Source organism: Scardinius erythrophthalmus (assembly GCF_964197995.2).
Source record: "Scardinius erythrophthalmus genome assembly, chromosome: 10".
Classification (NCBI taxonomy): Eukaryota; Metazoa; Chordata; class Actinopteri; order Cypriniformes; family Leuciscidae; genus Scardinius; species Scardinius erythrophthalmus.
In genome coordinates this window covers 44,559,662-44,577,399 of record NC_138230.1, presented here as the reverse complement: position 1 = coordinate 44,577,399, position 17,738 = coordinate 44,559,662, and the positions used below count along the sequence as shown (strand labels likewise).

At 39.4% G+C, this 17,738-nt stretch overlaps 1 protein-coding gene across 3 annotated transcripts; it reads left to right on the top strand.

Moving 5' to 3' along the window:
* Positions 1-9,683: 9,683 nt before the first annotated feature.
* Positions 9,684-14,942, top strand: LOC308697662 (uncharacterized protein). Of its 3 annotated transcripts, XM_081377061.1 has the most exons (10): positions 9,684-9,903; positions 10,265-10,310; positions 10,713-10,767; positions 11,648-11,712; positions 11,873-12,155; positions 12,429-12,562; positions 12,639-12,671; positions 13,484-13,763; positions 13,886-14,022; positions 14,111-14,942. In XM_081377061.1, exons 3-10 carry the CDS (start codon positions 10,757-10,759, stop codon positions 14,122-14,124), a joined length of 957 nt encoding a protein of 318 aa, XP_081233187.1. In that variant the 5' UTR covers positions 9,684-9,903; positions 10,265-10,310; positions 10,713-10,756; the 3' UTR covers positions 14,125-14,942. The 3 variants fall into 3 exon arrangements, with proteins under 3 accessions (XP_081233187.1, XP_081233186.1, XP_081233188.1); XM_081377060.1 differs by lacking the exon at positions 9,684-9,903 and having other exon boundaries at positions 10,240-10,310; XM_081377062.1 differs by lacking the exon at positions 9,684-9,903 and having other exon boundaries at positions 10,287-10,310; positions 10,710-10,767; positions 14,111-14,508.
* The last annotated feature ends 2,796 nt before the right edge of the window (positions 14,943-17,738 follow it).

Genomic DNA, 17,738 nt, shown 5'->3' with positions numbered 1-17,738 from the left:
CTTAATAGGCTGGTCAGACACTGTTGGGATGGGTTCCTCTCCAATGAAGAATCTGCAGTCAGAGAGCACTCCATTGACAATGGAGATGCTCCGTGACTTTGATGGCTTTATCTTCATGTGAGCCCAGCTGATGTTCTCTTCCAGTTTTCCAAGCATTTTCCTGGTACATGGAGCAGTGGTGGTCAGAGTAGTGATGTCATCCATAAAGGCTCTGAGGGGAGGAAGGTGTGTGCCAAAATTAAGCTGCTGCCCACCCACTACCCATTTTGACGCCCAGATGATGACCTCCATTGCCATTGTAAAGGCCAGGGGTGAGATGGTGCATCCTGCCATGATGCCGAATTCCAAGGATTGCCAAGACGTGGTAAACTCAGCTGTGGTAAAGCAGAACTGCAGGTCTTGGAAGTAGGATTTAACCATGGTTGTAATTGTGTCCGGAATATAAAAGAAGGTGAAGGCGGCCCACAAAAGCTCATGGGGCACTGACCCAAAGGCATTAGCCAGGTCCAAAAAGACGGCATGGAGGTCCTTTTTCCTCGCCTTTGCGGTCTGGATTTGGTGCTAGATCATGCTAGAGTGTTCCAAGGCATCCAGAAAAATTCCGGTGAAATTCCAGTAACCAGTTTGTTTTTGTTGCCATTTGTGGAGCCTTGGGTGTCTACAGAGACCGTGTTTTTTTACAGTGTGTTCAGGGGACAGACAGCTAGAGGATGGTGAGGAGATTTTTGCTGTATGTGACAAATGTTTTGGCCTAAAAAATGTGTGACATCGTTTAGAGCACCTTTAATGTATTTCTGTTTTCTTTTATTGGTGCATATATACGTTGGGGAAGCGTATGATGAGCTGCATGTCCCCTGCCCTTTGCCATACTGTGCACGTGCTATGACTATGCGTGAGCCGCACGCACTCACATATCAAAAACGGCATTGACGATGGCGACACCAAGTCCTCCTGGAGTTATGCCTTTTGTCATTAGTTTTGGTTTTAATAACTTTACAAATAGTGGCGGGAAGCGGATAGCTACATGCAAGGAGTGTGGCACCAAGATAAAAATGATGCCGGATCTACAACGTCGAACTTCATCAGGCACTTCAAAACGCACCCAGATAGGTCAGTCACTTGCTAATGTGAACGAGACGTTAAATTTAAGCTACTACCTTAACAGCTAACCATCACAAAGTGTTGTATCCATATGATGTGACAGACTTAGGTTAATATTTCACCAGGTCCGAGGGCTAGAGGGATGTGTTAAGTAGCAGAAGATTAGACTATACAATGTCGCAACACACTCACGGCAGTTTGTGAAATAGTCACGAAATTTAAATCTATTGATTCCTGTACACGGACACGGTTTTCTAATTTTTTGTTTTTCTTGACTCTCAGCACGTTTCCAAATTTGTGTCTCAGCACTTTTCCAAACTAATGTATTTCAATTCTAGATGGGCTTAACAGCTAGGTTTTAGAGTGATTAACCCTCTGGTGTCTGAGGGGTTTTTGGGGTCCTTGAGATGTTCTGACATGCCCTGACATTTGTGCTTTTTCAGTTGCTTATAAACATATTAATGGCAAAGGTGTAAATTCACTCTATTTAGCACAAACAGGGCTACCATAATATGTGAACAACTTGCATGCACATGTTTGTATTTTTGATAGAATAATGTTTATGCATGTTTTTTTCAAAAACAAAAAACTAAAGTTTCTGAAATAAGGCCATAAAACACATTCTAAATATATGTAAATAAGACTTTTGACTAATGGATGACGTTGCCTAGAATTTTTTCTTCAAAATTATGTGAAAATCTTCCTGCCTAATCATTCACATAACACAATACATTGATTTAAATCTTGTAAAACACTTTTTGTTTGGAAAGGCCAAATGCGGGTGGGCGTGATTCACACCTGTGGAGTCAATGGGGCCCGCATAATGAGGCTGCATACGTAATGAGCCTTTCATTCAGGTGTGTGACTGAGCCACAAGAATGCAAGGACAATATATAACTGGTTTGTTGTTTTTTTCCACAAATTTTGCTTGCAAATTGTACAACATCCAAGGCAAACATTTCTAGTAACTGTGCAGTTAATTGTTCTCATACTGTATTTTCAGATTTTGAATATATTCTCTTCCCAAATGTGTCACTAGTAAAGCATAGTAAAATTATTTAAAGAGAAGGCTTATAATGACCTTTTAAGATTTTGTTTACATCTATCCTTATATATATATATATATATATATATATATATATATATATATATATATATATATAATATATATATATATATATCTTTTTTAAGGTTATACAATTACAACAACATTTAAAATTGTAACAATATATCCAGTGTAATCTTTCTTTTTATTCGCGATTCATATTTAAACAGTATTTTGCCAGCTGTAGTAGCTCCACAACAGCACACATCTGTGTGTTCGTTCGTTCGTTCATTCATTCATTCACAGAACGCGATTCATATTTAAACAGTATTTTTGCCAGCTGTAGTAGCTCCACAACAGCTGTGCGTTCATTCATTCAGATTAGAACAAAGCAAACAGAACTGACCTAATTCCTCAGCGGGATCCGTTTGCTCCTCGAAATGAGGTAAATTTTTGCAGGATTATTATCAAGATAGTATTATTCCTCACAGCATCGTAAAGTACATAAGTCTGAAAGTGAACTCGCGGTGTGTGTTATCCAGCTGATGTGGGCGCCTCACATTTGCGTTTGAATAGCGCGCGCTCTCCGTGGGCGGAGCACATTAAAACTTAATTAGCTGAGATGAGAACGACTGACATCTCTCTCTTTGCATACATATTACATAAACTGTGAATATTTGTTTTTTATAAAAATTACTTCATTTAAAAGAAGAGAATTCAAGCTTCATGCCTGTGTGACTGTATGCCTGTTTGACTGAGTATTTGCTGAGTTACAGTTCATTTTCGGACGCGTTTCAGAATTGACTTCACTGACGGAGAGGAGGCAGAACTCGCATCATGTTTATTTTTCTTTATTTGGCGAAAAGCACAACACTTTGTTTTTATTATGAGCATACACAAAAAAGAATACACACTAAACAGGATCGATTGATGTATAACACAAGCATATAAGATAAAAATTAATATTTTTATTTATTTATTTATTTTGCACTCATACGGAAAAAAACGAGCCTATCGCGTCGGCGTGATAGCCGACCTCAGGGGGTTAAGGTTAGGGGTGATATATTTCCTTTTACAAGTTCACATCCACTCTTGGCTGCAGTGCCCACATTTTATTTCAGAAAAAAAAAATAGAACATTTAGTATTACTTTAGCTATTTCCCCCACAAAACACTACACATATATGTCAGTTGTATGCAGATTGTATTAGTGGCATGCAAAATAATTTCCCATATCCATCTACAGATTTACAGAATTCACCAGTGCTAAAAAATTAACTACTGGAGAGGGACAGAGCAGCATTGAGTCATTCATTATTCAGCCAAGAGGTGTGCAAGTGTACCATCAGGGACATCCTAGGCAGAAGGCCATCACTGAATCAATCATCAATGAACTCCTCATTTCATGCAACCTGCCACTGTCATTGATTGACAATCCCAGCTTCAGATTTTTTTCGTCAGTAAGAGATGAAAAATATTGTCCAGTAAGTGGGTGCAGCGTAACAAGAAGACTGAATGAGCTTGCAACAGTCAAAGAGGCCAAGATCAAATCAAAATGAGAGAAAACAGAAACTGTGTCTGTTACTGTGGATATCTGGACTGACAGGACCATGCATGGCTTTTTAGGAGTTACTGCCCACTTCATGGAGCTAGACAGAAGCAACCCAAGACTCCAGTCAGTTCTGTTAAGCTGTGAAAGATTCACAGGGTCTCACACTGGTGAGAGGATTAGTGAAAAATTTGAGGAAATATGTGATAACTTCAACATAAAGCACAAATTAGATTACATTATCTCTGACAACGCTTCGAACATGAAGAAAGCCTTTACGGTTTGTTTTCCTTCTGCTACAAGTAGCGAAGATGATGACCTGGAAAATGGCGACCTGTGGGAGGATGTAAATGAGGATCCAGCCAGAGCAGCTGCCGGCAAAAACAACTCCAGTGCTTTGCTCATTCGCTGCAGCTCGTTGTGCAAGATGGACTTCTACTTGTGGCCTAAAAGAGGTCATAAAGGCCTGTGTTTATCAGCCAGAGAATGGGGTCAGCTGAATGAACTTGTGGACATTTTGGCACCACTTCTTCAAGCAACGGACCTAAATCAAGGGGAGAAAGTTGTGACCCTTAGTGCAGCCCTGCCTTGTGTACTGTCGCTTAACAGCCATCTCATCAGGATGTGGAATGTTACTCACCATCTGTTGGTTAGTGAATGTGCTGTAGAAGTCCCTCCAACGCCGCTTTAAGGGTATATTTGTAATAGGAAAATGGATGACTCCAGTGAAGCGACAGATCTTCCATTTGGGGACATTGTCTACATGATGTCAGCATTACTAGATCCATCATTCTGCCTCTTTTCAATCAATCAATCAATCAATCAATCAATCAATCAAATTTTATTTGTAGAGCGCCTTACAACAGCCAGAAGGTGCACAATGCGCTTTCCAGTAAAAACATCAAAAGACAACAATATATAAAAACATAAATATATATAAAAATAGCAGTCGAATCGGAAGCTACATGTTAAAAGCTTGTCTGAATAGATGTGTTTTCAACTGTAATTTGAAAACACTCAAATCAGATCTTTCTGATTTGCAGAATCACAGCTTTGGGCCCTGGACGGCAAATGACCGGCCTGCAAACTTTTTGTATTAGAACTTGGGAATGAGCAGAGAGGTGTGTTCAGAGGAGCACAGAGTTCTGGCTGGTTGGTAGACCGTTACTAATTCAGCGAGGTAGGCCGGGGCCAGACCATTGATGGCCTTGAACACAAACAGCAGGATCTTATACTCCACCCTAAACCGCACCAGGAGCCAGTGGAGCGAGCGGAGGACTGGGGTGATGTGTGAGCATTTGGAGGTGTTGCAGAGAAGGCGTGCTGCCGCGTTTTGTACCAGTTGAAGCCGATTGAGGAGTGATTGATTAAGTCCAGTGTAGAGGGCATTGCAGTAGTCTATCCTCGAGCTGATGAAGGCATGAATGGCTTTTTTCAAGGTCAGTTCTTGACAAGAATGGTTTAACCTTACTGAGGAGCCTTAGCTGGAAAAAGCTCGCCCTCACAACTGCACTAATCTGTTTGTCATATTGCAAACTTTTGTCAAAAATAACACCCAGGTTACGCACAGTGGGTGTAAACTGAGGTGTAAGAGGACCAAAACTGAGAGAACTGTTGGGTGAGTCCGGGCTGAACAGAATGTACTCAGTCTTACCTTCATTCAGATAAAGGAAATTCTGCGAAAGCCACTGTTTGATGTCCTGAAGGCAGTTATGGAGTGGGTCCAGCGCAGAACGATTGCTCAGAATCACAGGAAGGTAGATCTGGACGTCGTCTGCATAAAAATTAAATTGAACGTTGTGATTGGAGATGAGTTGACCAAGCGGCAGCATATAAAGTAAAAACAGAATAGGACCGAGAATGGATCCTTGAGGCACACAGGATGACAGGGAGGCAGCTGAGGAGGATAAGTCATTAAGCATTACCGAAAAAGTTCTGTTAGTGAGATATGAAGAGAACAAATTGAGCACCACGCCCTGCAGACCGATAACATGTTGAAGACGGGAGATGATGATGGCATGATCCACGGTGTCAAATGCAGCAGTCAGGTCCAGTAACACCAAAAACCAGTCCAGAAACCGGACTGAAATTTATCAGCAATGACGTGCAGTTGGAGGTGAGATTGAAGCTGGGACAAAACAAGCTTCTCCATCAACTTAGAAGTGACAGGTGAGATATTGGGCGGACGTTGGATAGTATGGAGGGATCAAGGTTGGGTTTCTTGAGCAGGGGTCTGACAATGGCGTGTGTTTGAGAGCAGTGGGAACAGTTCCCAAACTAAGACAGCTGTTTATGAAGGAGACAAGGAAAGGACCTATGGTGTCAATAGCCTCCTTCAAAATCCTGGCAGGAACAGCGTCAAGAGGGCAGGTGGTAGGCTTCAACTCATGGACAGCTTATTTTGAGGTCCGCAAGAGTAACTGCCTCAAAGTTCTCCAGCACACATTGCGCCGCTCGGGAGGACATGGCAACACCAGGGGCTTGTGTAATGGTTTGCCTAACAGACAAAACCTTGTCCAGAAATATTGTTTGAATGCATTGCATGTATTTTCAGATACATCATTCAAAACAACAGACACTGGATTTATGACAGAATTAAATGTGCTGAACAGGATTCCAGGGCGGTGGCTGTTGCTATGGATGAGATTGGAAATATACTGTCCTTTAGCTTCCTTCACTGCTCTCTGATAGGTGGCAAGACTGTCTCTAAACATCTCCAGTGACACCTGCAGTCTATCCTTCTTCCATTTTCGCTCAGCCTGTCTACACTTACGCCTAAAGGCCCAAGTTGTATCATTTAGCTAGGGGTCCAATGGACCTTTGGTCATCTTTACCTTGTAGGGCGCAACAGAGTCCATAATCTGGGAGCAGATGGTGTGGAAGGAGGAAAGGAGAATGTCAGGACATAGAGGCAATGCCAATTCAGCAGTAGAGGCAAGATCAGAAACAGAGAACACAGCAACAAAGTCATCAACTGTAGATGAGGTCATAATGCGACGATGATGGGGGGTAGTGGACGTGGGTGCAGTAGGAACAGCACATATGTCAAACCATATGAGAGAGTGATCAGAGATGGGAAAATCCAGGAGCTCACAAGTTGATACTGTCACCCCACAAGAGATGATAAGGTCAAGAGTGTGACCTAACCTATGAGTGGGACAGGATATGGACTGGGTCAAATCCAATGAATCTAAAAGTGCCTTAAAATCATTAGAAGGTTTATCAGAGGGGCAGCAAACATGAATGTTAAAATCACCACAGGTTAGAATATTGTCAAACTTAGCCAGAATCTCTGTCAGAAACTCTGAGAACTCATTTAAGACGTCCCTATTTAATTTAGGCGGCCGATAAATTACTGCACCCAAAATAGGACAGGGCAATGTGAGCACAAATGCTTGTAACTCAAAGCTGGAATACCCTCTAGTGGACAGCTGGCGGCACTTCAAGGACTGTCTGTGTGTGGTAGCTTTCTCCCCGCCCCTACCTGTTTGCCTCGGGATGTTTAGATAAAGATAGCCAGAGGGGAGTAGTTCCGAGAAGGCACTGACGTCACCTGGGGGAGCCAGGTTTCGGTGAGGAAAAACAAATCCAGATTTTGAGAGGAGAAGACATCATTGAGGACAAATGTTTTGTTATTGAGCGATCTGGTGTTACAAAGTGCCATGCGGAATGTGGTTGAGTTGAGAGGCGGCGATGTCACACGTGGAATTGGACGGAGATTTCCTTGGACGCAGCTCCGGGTGGATGTTTTTACGCTGCGGGGACACGGAAATGGAACACCAGTGTCGAAGCCAACCGGCCGAAGCCACCAGTAGCACTCCCGCGATCTTCTAGCACTGCCAAGTCCTGATCGATCTCCACTCCTTGGCGACGGAGACAGACAGGGCGTCTCAGAAAAGGAGGAATTGATGTCAACAGTGGTGGTGGTGGTTTGAAGGACTGGGCATTTAGGAGGCGATTAGTTGTAAAACGTAATTCAAGTAGCGTAGTGCGATCATAAACAATAAACGACGAGACGGTAGTAAAAACAAATTTGAAAAAACAGAAGAGCAAGTGACATGCCAAACACAGCGGTGCCATCTTCCCTACTTCATGCACAATGAAAGACGAGCTCGATGGTGTTTTATGCCCCCAATGGCTCCTTAGAGGCAGCCAACCCTACCCTCAACCTTAAACCTACCCATCCCCTCGCTGCCTGGAAGAAGCCATTGGGGGCATAAAACACCAAAGACCGAAAGACGATGTCCCACTCTTTAGGCTAGAGCAAGATGTCCAAGCACCAGAGGAAGTTAAGACAGAAGTCAAGGAGATGATAATAGGTATGTGTACCCACCATTTCCAAAGACAATCTATCACACACATGACATATTAAAAATGCCAATTATGTTGTATATTGTCTTACTAGATTGATTCACAACATTGACACTGTGTATATCAGTCCCATGATGCTGTAACTTAACATGTTTTTTGATAAACTTACAGACCTTGTCTTGGCTGAGGCTCGGAAACTGACTGTACCTGAAAGCAGCAGTGGAGACGATGATCAGGAGGAGTCACCACCTGCTAAAACTCCACGTCTTTCTCTGGCTACCGGAAGAAAAGCACCCAGAAAAGTTTGGATCATGGCTCATCTGTCCAGGCTGAGCTCATCCGCTATATCCAGGTAGCATCTGATGAAGATGAAGTGGACTGTCTTATGTTCTGGAAAAGACAGTCCAAGGCATTCCCGTGACTCTATCTTGTGGCTGTGAGAGTGCTTGCTGGTCCCAGCTACCAGTGCACCAGTGGAGAGGGTGTTCATGGAGGGCTTTTCATGCGTCCTCACCGTGCCAGGCTTTCGGCAAAGACACTGTCATACATCTTTTTTTTTTTTAAATGTAACCAGTTATGAAATTGAAACAGAGTTCTCAATTTGTGTTTCTTCAGATTGCATTGCAGTAGACCCCATACAACTGATTTTGATACTGAACTGTATGGATGGTAGTAGCTACAGGACATGCTCTGAATTCATAAGATTTAACAATACAGTGTTAGGGATAGATCAGATGGCAAGAGAGACTTGAGACTTAACTTGAACTTGCCCCTCAGAAAGACTTTAGACTTGACATGGACTTGAGCTCAAAGACTTTAGACTTGACATGGACTTCCAAAAAATGACTTGTGAACATCTCTGCCCAGATTGTACTTGCAATTGTACTTTTTTTTTAAAATGTATTTGTGTTTTTATGTATTTGAGTCAAGTATTTTTGTGTTTGATTGTATGTGATCAGTGTTTTATGTGAGGCACCATGTAAGCTCAAACTAATCGCCCCACAGGGATAAATAAAGCTCTAAACTAAAAAAATTTAAACTTGAGGCATTGCTAAATGTGAGGGACAGATTAATATTTCTCTGTTGGTACCCCACTAAAATGACGGTCAGAAATCTTTCAGTGATGTTTCCGAAAATGTTTAATACGATTACACACAAGTAAAACACTGTAAATAAAACCAACACAATAACCAATATGACAATAAAGTGATTTGCATCATACAGTTACTAGGTGATAATAATTTACCTTATAGTTCATTTGTTTAGATGCACAATACAGTGAAAAAATGCTCTGGATTTTTTTTTTTTTTTTTTTTTTTTTTGCTTGTAATTACTTTATAATCATTGTGCAAAAAAAAAAAAAAAAAAAAAAAAAGCACAAGTGTTTGTTTCAGGTTGTTGTGTTAAGGTTAATATATGGTAAAAGACGAGAAAATAGTGCAAGGACAAACAGTGAAAATCTATCCATTAGACAAGAAGTCTGACATGTCATAAATATTGATATATAACACACAGGGAATGTGTAACGGACACTTCCTGCAGATGCAATAATGGAATAATATGTTTGTGTGTTTCTTTACTTTGTTTGCATATATTAAGTATTTTTATTTAATGGGGAAAATCACAAAAATGTGTAATTAAAGTTATTAATTTATGAATTATACATTTATTTAGACGTGATCATCTCCGTGTTTAACCAAGACTAATATTGTAGGAGGACATGTGAAGGTTAGGGTTACAGCTTATTAAAATGGGGACTCTTTTGTAATGGATCCATTTTAAGTTTATTTTACAGATATCAGAATAATTTATTTGGTTGGGAGGGCCTTAATTCAACAATAAATAGACCATAATTTCTGAGCACAATATTATTCAACTAAACCCTCTTCAGACTGCTGGTTCGTATCAATATTCATATCGATGTTTAATAACACATTTTTGGTTTGAAATGTTTTGACAGGGAAAACATCATATTTCTCATATGAATAATATATTGGATAACACATAAATATAGCAATAGTTTATAAACAATTGCTATTTGTTGTTAATATAAAAACATAATTGTGAACGTGTCAGCGTTTGTTTGGACTTTCAGTTTGAGTTTTGATTGGCTCCTGTTTGCCTTTGTTCTTTTCCCGCCACTCCTTTGTTTCTACGGTTACCGTCATTATCAGTTCAGTTGTATCACCTGTTTAGTCATTATTGTCATCTGTCTCACCTGTGTTCTGTTCATCAGTGTAATCTGTGTTTGTATTTAAGTTCTGTCTGTTCTGTCAGTCCTGCTCTGATCTCCGTCATATTTAAGGTATGTGTACCTTCTGCCTGTCTGTACCTGTTTGCACTATATTGTTAGTAGAGATGGGAAGTTTGATCATTTTACTGACTCTCTTGTTTGATCTTGTTCATTAAAGTTAGTGAATCTGAGTTATTTTGTTCATTTAAGAGGCTTTAAATGTTATACTTCCCTGAACACATCCACCTGTGCAATCTTGATCATATTCTGAATTAAGAAATCATTATAATGCAGTCAAAAATAATTTACAGGGAACTTAATTACTTAACCTTCCTAGTCTTTAGTTCCTTTGTCACGTGACCGATGCAATGAACAAGATTCTCATCACTAATTGTTAGTAAAAGTTTGTATGGGAAATTGACTCTTCTGCACTTCTGCAACACCCCGTGACGGTAATATTGTGTTTAAAAGCAGATAACCGCTGAATTGTGAAGGTCTTCTGCGAGGTTGATACATTGATGAATTCCAGGTGAGTTGAATGTTTCTTCACTCTAACATTATAATTCAAATCCATTAGTTTTCTTATTATTTTTCCCGAATGTGAGTCAATGGCAGCCATATGAACTGTAAGTAGGATAATTATGAAACTTTGCTAACTTGTAGTGATGGTAAAGAAAAGTAATTTGACAAATTTAAATGTCAAGGACAAACTCTATAGTTCAAAAATGTTGCATTGAAATGGTTTTAATTTTTGAACCGTTTGATCTAGAAAAATAAAACAAAGTACACCTGATTCCTCTTATGATACAGATCACATTAAACATCTTCTATCAAGAGCCACCAGTTACAGTAGTGGCATTTTTGAAAAGCACAGGATTAAGTTTTTTCGCTATTCCTTAAAATTGTCCAATTTCGTCCAAATCGTTTCTGTATAGAGCTTTTCACAATACACAATTTCAAAGCAGCTTTACAGAGTGCATGAGTCCATAACACAACTTTTTCTGTTGTCAGAGGTAACTAAGTTATGTATTGTTAAATGTACTTAGAAAAATGTCACAGTTAGCTAAAAGTGTACTAATTTAAACAATGTAGTAATTTAATGCAGATATAATGAGCTCATTGAAGTAATGAATACTTGTTTATAAACTGATTGACATTTAGAAAAAATAGCATTGGTGCTATTTTGATCACAGCAAGATTAAATGAGGAAAAAATAAAAATAAAGCAAACTCTGCAGAGGGATTTAAAAAAAAGAACGGAGGCAGGTTAGTCACATTACTCACTGTAATCATGAGGTTCTTCTATATTTTATCATTACATTATCAATTTATGTTTCTTTTTTTAAATGAGGTTAGATTGAAAATGATTCTTTCATATGCTGATATGAGATGTGTTATGTCTTATATCAGGATGGACATGTGTGTGGTTGTGTTTCTAACACTTTTTACTGGGATGTGTGTCGCTGATTCCAAAGGTACGTTTACAATAATACAAGTAAAAATGCCTGGATTTAAAAATCTGTTACCATTGTGTGTTGCACATTGATCCGATTAATTATATTCTGAAATATATTTGTAATGCTTTGAACCTGTCTAATATTTCTATTTTTTTCGATTTCCTATCATCTTGAACAGGGAATCTTGCTCTTAATGGCATGGCTGTGCAGTCCTCCTTAGGAGACCCACAGGGAGATGCTCAACATGCAGTCGATGGAAACAGAGACTCAGATTACAAGAAGGACTCATGCACTATCACTAAAACTGAGTTTAATCCATGGTGGAGAGTTGACCTTGGAAATGTCTACAATGTAAGCAATGTTACCATCACTAATCGTGGAGACTGTTGCAAAGACCGCCTTAGAGGAGCTCAGATTCGTATTGGTAACAAGCTGAACAACAACGGAAACAACAATCAGCTGTAAGAAATGTTTTAATTGTTCTGTCATCTTCCCATGTTTATGATTTTCAGTCTGGTTTAATAAAACAGGAGGTAAAATTGTGACAAATCAACCACTCAGTGAGCCACAGCCATGGAGATGTACTTGAACATATTTTATTCAGATTGTGATTAGACATTTGTTTCTTGTAGCAGTGCTATACAAAACCATTTGATTTCAATACAGCTGAATTAAACTTGTTAGACGTGCATTGTAGCTTGTTTTTCATTTTAACACTGTTCATGTATTTGCAGGGCTGCAACTATTCTCACTGCTCCTAATGGCACACAAACATTTTCATTTGAGTCTGTTAATGGCCGATATGTCAACATTTTTTTACCTGGGAATGATGAAATTCTCACTCTGTGTGAAGTCGAGGTGTTTGGAGGTAAGGGAAAGACAAGACTCTGTGATAGAATTTATGTACTTAATATTGTGTCTAACTCCTATTATTTTATTAACAGTATTGGACACACCATTGTACATTTGTGGCCCAAGTGAGTGCTTTTCATTACTTTCAATGTTGTCGATAGCGCATATATAATATTACTGAACATTTGGTTCCCAAGTAAGGGATAATGTAGAGCGAGGCGGTTGTTATAGCGAATACAACCCCGACAGGGTGATCAGGACAGTCTTTGAATCAGCCTATCGGGGTTGTATTCGCTATAACCGCCTCGCTCTACATTATCACGCTTATTGCATGACTACCTACAAAATCAATAATATGACAAAATATTGGTTTTAAAAAAGAGTTTGGTTTAAAAATGATTATATTGCTTTCGCTAAAGAAAATGGTCTGTTCCGTCTCTATGGTTAGAATCCTGCGTCCATAGCAACGCTCTGATTTTCATGGCAACGGTGTGTTATCTGATATCAAGAAACTAATAATATTCTACATTAGAATTCAACCAAGGCATGTAATAATAAGGTATAATGTACATCAAGACGGATGTTATCGCAAAATAAACCCGACAGGGTGATCAAGACCCCGGCTTACTACATGGCTACTAGCCACAAATCATTTGACAAAATATTGATTTGAGTTCAAATATTTTATATGCTCGCTTGTAATAAACGCAAAACTTCTGTAAAGAAAAAAATATTCCTTGCAAGACAAATATTTAAGGGATATTGTACAGTCACGTAAAACAAATTAATAGCTATATGGACATTGATTTGTGACGAAACGTGTAAAAAATAGTATTACATAACTACATAACATGCTCATTTTATTGGGGTTATACTTCAGTAATTAATGTAAAAAAAAAAAAAAAAAAAGTTAAAGAACAGTTATTTTGTTACACAGGGAATCTTGCTCTTGGAGCCAAAGCTGTCCAGTCTAGCATATTCGGTCAAGCAGGAGCTCAAAGGGCTGTCGATGGCAACAGGAATTCAATTTACAGTCTGGGGTCATGCAGTCACACTAATGGGGACAGGAACCCCTGGTGGAGAGTTGACTTGGGGGAAGTCTTCAAGGTAACCAGGGTTAGCATCACTAATCGTGGAGATTGTTGTCCAGAGAGGATAAATGGAGCTCAGATCCGTATCGGCAACAGCCTGGAAAATAATGGCAACAATAATGAGCTGTAAGTATTCTCATTATTACACAAGCATTAACAAATAACATTAATAAATTCCTTTTAATACAAACATGCCTTTGACAGAAGAATATTAATATGCATCTTTCTCTGTTACTCTGTCTTCTCAGGGCTGCGACTGTTGTGTCCATCCCAGCTGGAGACACAAAAACATTTGAGTTTAAGCCTATTAATGGCCGATATATCAACATTTTTATACCTGGGCGCAATGAATATCTCACTCTGTGTGAGGTCGAGGTGTTTGCAGGTGAGCAATAAAAGGAGAGATGTGTAGACATTTGTGCTATTTATACGTGTATGTTTCCTTAATAATGGTTTTGTGATTTCATTGCCAGAAAAAGTGGAATGAGAGGATGTTCCGCCACTGTCCACTGATCCTACAAGCAAAATACCAAACTCCTGTTTTCTGAGCAATACTAATATTGCACTTTCATTGTTTACATCTTACCTATGCACCATTTATCCTTAAGATAAATGAGTTTCAGTGTGTAACTGGTCTTTTGTCCTCTGTTTCAATAAAACGCTTCAAGAAATATTCTCAAATCAAGTTTATTCACCGAGAAAACATTGTGTAACAGTGTTGAAATAATTCAGCATGTGACACTCCTCGTGCTGGCCTTGCACAAGTGAACTGATAGTTGCAACACAGTTGAACAAATTAAAACATAAACCATGGTTTAAAATGCATTCTCAAATCAAAACATATGTACCTGAAAAAACAGGCATGCTGGTGCTATAAAACACATTTTCACACTCTTCATCAATATATAACACTTTTCTTTGTCTCAAATAATTATGCTGTTGCTCATGATAGATCACACATTTCATTGACAGATCATTACAGACAGTTATAGAGTTCTCAATGACACTACTTACCGCTGGCCATACACACGTAAACTGATAGTTGCGACACAGGGCGCACAGAGAACCAGCCAGCCAATTGGAAACCCCTGTTAACCCTTATTCTATCCAATCTTTCAGTGAATATTTAACAATCATTTTTAGCAAGTGGAGACGTGCACACTGTATATATATAACTGTTACAAGTAAAGGCTTGTAATTCTTAACCCATTTGATCCAGGGGGTTGTGTTTTTACTTGCATGTTTTTTTTCTCCGTTTTCTACATCAATTACTACAGCATTGCATGTATTTTATGTTTCAATATCAGGATTACAAAAAAAAATTGTGAACTAACTTTGAAGCAGAGACCAGGAGATGTTGGGATATCTTTCAAGCAGAAGTTACTCTTTATTGAGGACTCGCTGTAGTCATCCAAGTCTGACTATAGCTCAGCACAGTAGAGTTTATACCTTTCAAGGGGGAGGGATACATAGAGGTGGAGACAATCTAAACAAAGCATGCAAATGCAGTACAGGAGTCAACCTGTTACTGGAATTTCCCCGGCCCTGATCTCATCAGCATAACATGGTCATTCAAATGCATAGATGCTAATCCAATCAGGGCGACAGTATCGCCCATACCTTCACATTATCATAGAGATAAAGGCATAGCTGTGCCTTGAGCTTAACCTGGGTCCCTGCCCAATTGGTCAGGAGGTGCATAAAGACAAAAGGTTAAGTCGTGGCTGTATAGGGTAAAGGAACAGCAGCTATCGATCTTTCCCTTGGAAAGTTATGTTCTTCCGTTCCACCGGTTATGGAGGTCTATGCGACTTATATAGGAAGGATCAGTGGTTCTGCCGCTATCCCTAGATATCCCGATGCTTCAGTCAGTTCTGACGTGACGTAGAACATGACCGACTGATAGGGAATGTCTCAGTTACTCATGTAACCCCCGTTCCCTGAAGAGTTACGTCCCGCCTGCCACAACCCCGTACTACTGCTAAATGGCCAGAACCCCCTCAGCAAACTTGAATGAGTGAGTTGCATGCTGCCTTATATACCCGTATGTAAAGGGAGTGGCTTACCACCAATCTCGCTCGCCAGTGTACATTGTTTTTGTTACTAATTGAAGGTGATTGGGCTCTCAGGTGAGATCTCAATGTGTCAGTCAGTTCTGAGATAATGTCCCCGTTCCCTCCTTCAGGGATCGGGGGTTCCATTAACCCTCTGGCCTCTGCAAACGTGCCGGCGCATTTTGCTGGTTTTCTTTACATAGTAGCACAATAAACTTAAATTACTCCGTCATTTATGGTCATACAGAAAAAAGAAATATAAAAAAAGAATCTTTGATATTTCTACTTTTGTATGTGTCCACTTCCAATCAAATCAAAACATTGTGCTTTTGTAAAATAAAGAGAATAAACAGGGTGTGCTTTCTGCCTCTCCGTCGCGGTGAACTTTTTTTTCTTGAGCACGTCTATAAACTGAAACAAAACTCAGCGAATACTTGTCACACATTTATGAGCCATATATCTTTATAAACATTTAAGTGTGTAATTTTAAATGATCGGATTCATACTGAAACAAATATTCTCTGTTTAAGTAATTTTTAAAAAACAAACAAGATGTCCAGTTTCTCAAACCCTTGCTCATTAGTTTTAATGTGACCACGCCCACGAGCGCAAAAGATATTGACATGCAAATCTCCGCGTTAAGGAACCCGAACGCCCTCATTACCTCAAAAACAAAGCACCAAAATTCATCAGTCTCTGCTTTTCGTTGAGTTTGGATGGCACGCTGTGAGCTTAGTCAGCTTACATTGGATTTACTTCAGAAGAAGAAGAACACGATTTGAAGGCAAGAAAGATGTAAGGTAAGAAATGTATTCTGAATTATATTAGTTAACACCATCGTGCTCTTGTGTTTCAAATAAGTATTCTTCATTAATTTGAATGTTGTCAGTAACACACAGGCCTATGTAATATTCTTACTGAACATTTGGTAACCTTTAAGGGATAATGTACATCATCAAGACAGTTATCTCAAAATAACCCATGACTACATGACACAAAATATTGTTTAAATATTTTATTAGCTCACTTGTAATAAATGCAAATCTTCCATGAAATAGAAAGAAAAGAAAAGCTATTGTTTATTATTTTATGTTGAACAGGGAATCTTGCTCTTGGAGCCACAGTTGTTCAGTCTTCCACAATCTATGGAGGAGAAGCTAAAAGGGCTGTCGATGGCGACATGGATTCAAATTGGTATCATGCTGCATGCACTCACACTAATGGGGACAGAGACCCCTGGTGGAGAGTTGACTTGGGGATAGTCTATGAGGTATCCAGGGTTAACATCCTTAATCGTGGAGATGCTGTTCCAGAGAGGATCAATGGAGCTCAGATCCGTATCGGCAACAGCCTGGTAAATAATGCCAACAATAATGAGCTGTAAGTATTGTGTAACCCAGACGTTTTTCCTTATTCTCTTTATTTGCGGTTCCACATTATGTTCGCGTTGTCGCGAGACTTCGTGAATCATCGCGGGACTTGACAGAGTGTTGCGTCACTTTCCTTTAAATACGGCCGCGCGCTGTTGTTTGGTATGTGTGTGCGCGAGCCGGTGTGTTGAGCTGCTGCAGGTAGGCGTTTAGCCGTTCAAACATTCTATTAATTAAACTGCTGGTTTAACTATTATGTATGCCAACCTTTTAGATTGCCTCTACCTTTTCAAATGACTGCTGTTGAGTGACTTAATGATACAGGAACTGGTGAGTTTGTCACTGTTTGTTATACGGTGCTAAAAGTGTGTTGTATATGGTTCTGTTAGCCGGTGCTGGCGCTGGCTGTACTTTAATCATACTGAGTCTGACTATATATTTTGTGCCTATTTAAATGAGCGATACATTAATCTTGATATTGTTATTGAATTATGAAGTCAACTACTTTGCTACTTTGATTCTGAAATGTATTTTGAAGCTATTTATTGATATTTGTCTATTTATAAGAGTACTCTTGCTGATTGTTAAATTATTTATATTGCTATATGCAGTATTTATACTGAATCATGTACATGATGAAACAAACGAACTGAGATTGATTATGATAATGTGATGAC

Excerpts from the sequence above, each read along its gene's own strand:
- LOC308697662 (XM_081377061.1), top strand. Across the intron at positions 12,563-12,638 it reads TGAAGTCGAGGTGTTTGGAG|TATTGGACACACCATTGTAC; the intron begins GTAAGGGAAAGA and ends TTTTATTAACAG. Across the intron at positions 12,672-13,483 it reads ATTGTACATTTGTGGCCCAA|GGAATCTTGCTCTTGGAGCC; the intron begins GTGAGTGCTTTT and ends TTTGTTACACAG.